Source organism: Physeter macrocephalus, chromosome 20 (assembly GCF_002837175.3).
Source record: "Physeter macrocephalus isolate SW-GA chromosome 20, ASM283717v5, whole genome shotgun sequence".
NCBI classification, from domain to species: Eukaryota; Metazoa; Chordata; class Mammalia; order Artiodactyla; family Physeteridae; genus Physeter; species Physeter macrocephalus.
Genome location: NC_041233.1, coordinates 114740732 through 114743828, shown reverse-complemented (window position 1 = coordinate 114743828; position 3097 = coordinate 114740732). Strand labels below are relative to the sequence as shown.

At 55.4% G+C, this 3097-nt stretch overlaps 1 protein-coding gene across 1 annotated transcript; it reads left to right on the top strand.

The window, feature by feature from the left end:
- The first annotated feature begins 268 nt into the window (after positions 1–268).
- LOC102982874 (putative protein FAM90A8) lies at positions 269–2838 on the top strand. The gene is made up of 4 exons (XM_007127586.2): positions 269–388; positions 812–1011; positions 1448–1553; positions 2155–2838. Exons 1-4 carry the CDS (start codon positions 269–271, stop codon positions 2836–2838), a joined length of 1110 nt encoding a protein of 369 aa, XP_007127648.2.
- Positions 2839–3097: the final 259 nt, after the last annotated feature.

The window sequence follows — 3097 nt, the reverse complement described above, 5'->3', positions numbered from 1 at the left end:
GCAAATGCAAATTCACAGTCCTGCCTAAAACCTCGAACCAAGTCAGGGTCCTCACCTGTGGGCAGGTGTCTGGAGAGAATGGAGAAATGTCTGGGCAGAGAAGTCAAAGTATCAGAAACCTGGATTTCCTTAGCGGTCGTGAGCTTTCAGGGCCCCATTTGTGTGAGGGGGCGGGGGTGACTTGTATGAATATGACAGTTTTCTCTTTCTTTTTACAGAGGAAATCCAAACAGTAAGATTGGCGAGAAGCACCGCGGAGGAGGGGAACATGGCGGGTCGATGCAGACAGCTGGGTCCCTGCAAACTCTCTCAAGCCCAGCAAGTGAGGAAGCAAAACCCGGGCGCAGAGAGGCAGGTGGCTCCGCCGCCAAAGGACGAAGACCCCAGCGTAAGTGGAGGCAGGGACTCCGGAAACAGGGTTTGGGCCTGGAATATCTGGGTCCATAACTCCCTTGCCCAGCCCCATCCAAAGACAGCTGCCTTGGGACCTCATCCCCAGGGAGACCGGGCCGTTCAGAGACGGGGGCCACCTGACCCCTCCTTAGTGTGGTGTCTGGCCTGCTTCTATCCAAATCCTTCAATCTGGGTCCTGTTGTGCACACTCAGAGCGCCAGCCCTTCCTCCTTTGATGCTCCCTGGCAAAGGCTTTGGGAAGCAGCCCACTGTCATAAATATCCTGGCGCCTAAGCGCCGTGTGCTCCTGTCCTTTCTCCAGCACCAGTGTTCAGCCCTCTCCACCTGTCCTTGTGTTCACTTTGGACATGCGCCTGAGTTCTGCTGACTCACTCACCTTGTTCTCCTCCACCCACAGGTGAAGTGTAGGGACTGCGGAGCCTTCGGGCACAAAGCGAGGAGCCTCAGGTGCCCCATGAAGCGCTGGCATGGGGCCCTCGCCCCCCAGCCCTTGGGCTCCAAACTCGGCAAGGAGAACCTGGAACCACGGAAGCCGCAGGACCTGCAGACCCCCGGGAACCCTAACACGGCTGAGACAGAGAAGGGTGAAAGGCAAAGGTGAGCAGTGGGGTGGGTGGTACCCAAGCTTCGGGCTGAAATCGCTGGAGACGTTCCTCTCCTTCTCTACGCTGGATGCCGAGCCATCTCTAGAAATGACAGGGAACATGGGGAAACAGGAGCCATGTCCCGAGGGGGCCACACTCAGGAGCTCAGAATATGCCTTGAAGTCACCGAGGGGTGTGGAGGACACATGCAATTTTGCACCTGATAGGCCCCAAAGCCATAGGGACAAATAGACAGGACTTCCTGGGAAACCCAGGAGGGAACCCTGGAGTCGGGGGAAGGATATGAGCCGGGGAGGAGTCTGCCCAAAGCACAGGGATTCAGGTCCGGTGTCTCCCCCAGACTTGGAAAGGGGCTGGGCCACAGCACCGTTGGTCCCAATTGTGACAAGGAAATTGGGTTTCTGCCCTTAACGTGGTTTGTTTTGCAGGAAAGAAGAGCAGCAGAGGACGCTACTCCAGAGGTTTCCCAGGAAACCCCAAGGGCGCCGGTGGCAGTGCTGGAAGGAGGGGACAGAATCCTGCCACCACCTGAGGGTCAGTCTCCTGGATCGCGCTCTTTCCCCTTCTGCGGTAACCCAATTGGCCTCAGTCCCCTTCGGTGGGAGGGAGCGGGTCACCTAATTTTCCAACCAATGGGATTACTTAGAGTACTTCTCAGATGCCATTTTCCTCGGTTTCTTTGATTTTGCATTCTTACTTGCATGGCTGGCAAGAATATGCTGTTTGGTAGATGGAAGTGACTTTATCAGCAGCATTCCGTAAGCAGAATCCTTTAAGTGAGAACACGAATCTGTATATTGTGATTCATCCTCCAAAACTGGCCGTCAAAACTTATTTTGCCATCAAAGTGCCTGCAAAACACCAAGTTGTGTGCGGCCCTCGGAAGGGGGTACACAAAAAGCTTGTTTCCCCTTACTTATTAACAAGAGACGTTGTTAAGCTCTTTCTATTTGCCTATTTGATGTATAAATGTCTCAAGGCGATACTGTAACTTTCTTTTTCATGAGCACCACTGAGGTTGAGTATCTCATCACATACAATTAACTCCTCTGAGATGGTTTTGGTGAATTTTAATTTTTCCTGGATGGAGAGAAGATTCTCACGTCTGGCCTTTCTGTTTGGTCTTCTCCTACAGCATCCAAACATGCCCACGCTCATCCAGGCATCCAAGAGGAAACCCCTCCAGGATCCAGATCTCCCAAGTAGGTCACCTGTCAGGAAAGACGACAGGAAACCCACCCACCCTGCAGTGTCTCTCATCAGCAGAAGTTTGGTCCAGGACTCCAAAAGCAGCATCAAGGCCCCAGGCAAGAGATCTGCCCAGATCCCCATCCAGACATGTCTGAACCCCCCAAGGAAACCTAGACTCAGCCCCATCCAGACTCCCCAGAAGAGCACTCTGACAGCAGATCTGGGGGCTTGCCAGAATCTCCCTCCTCCACCCAGTACAACTGGACATGGACCCACAGGGACCCCCCAAGTCAGCAGGAAGACACCTGCCCAGGGGCAAAGCCTTGCCCTCCAACCTCCACTGGACAGATCTCGCCCCAACAGTGTCCAAGCCTGCACCAGAGACCGTCCTCCACGCATCAGCCATGTTCCAGGCCAGCCTCTCAGGATGCTCTTTGTGAGAGCAGACAAAGGCCGCTGGAGCTGCAGGTACGTGGCGCCTCCCTCCTTGCCTCGTCCTGAGCAGTCAGCCCCTCCTGCTCAGAACCCGCCCACTGGCCAGAAGCCGGAGGGACACTGGGCCTCTGGCCCCCGGAGTGTCCTCTACGATGACCTTCAGGTGTCTTCCTCCTCTGAAGACAGCGACTAGGAGGGACACGCCAACGGCAGCCGAGACTCTTGTCCTCCAGCCCCAGGCGCCCGGGGTGACTGTGAACCTGGGAGGGCGTCACAGGAGCAGCTGTTCCTGGAGAAGCAGCGATTCCCCACCCCAGGTGGGCGGACAGCGGTGGAAACGCAGACAAGCCCCGGGGACACACACGTGCCCGCACTGCACTTTCTCCTGATGGAACTAGAGTCGTCCATCAAATGGTGCTTATCACACTGGAATGTCAAGTTGTTTGTCTGAA

What these genes read in the sequence shown, in the direction of transcription:
- LOC102982874 (XM_007127586.2), top strand. Translation starts at nt 269, where the DNA reads ATGGCGGGTCGATGCAGACAGCTGGGTCCCTGCAAACTCTCTCAAGCC. An exon ending in CAAAGGACGAAGACCCCAGC is followed by an intron (nt 389 to 811) that starts GTAAGTGGAGGC and finishes CTCCACCCACAG; the next exon opens with GTGAAGTGTAGGGACTGCGG. An exon ending in AATCCTGCCACCACCTGAGG is followed by an intron (nt 1,554 to 2,154) that starts GTCAGTCTCCTG and finishes CTTCTCCTACAG; the next exon opens with CATCCAAACATGCCCACGCT.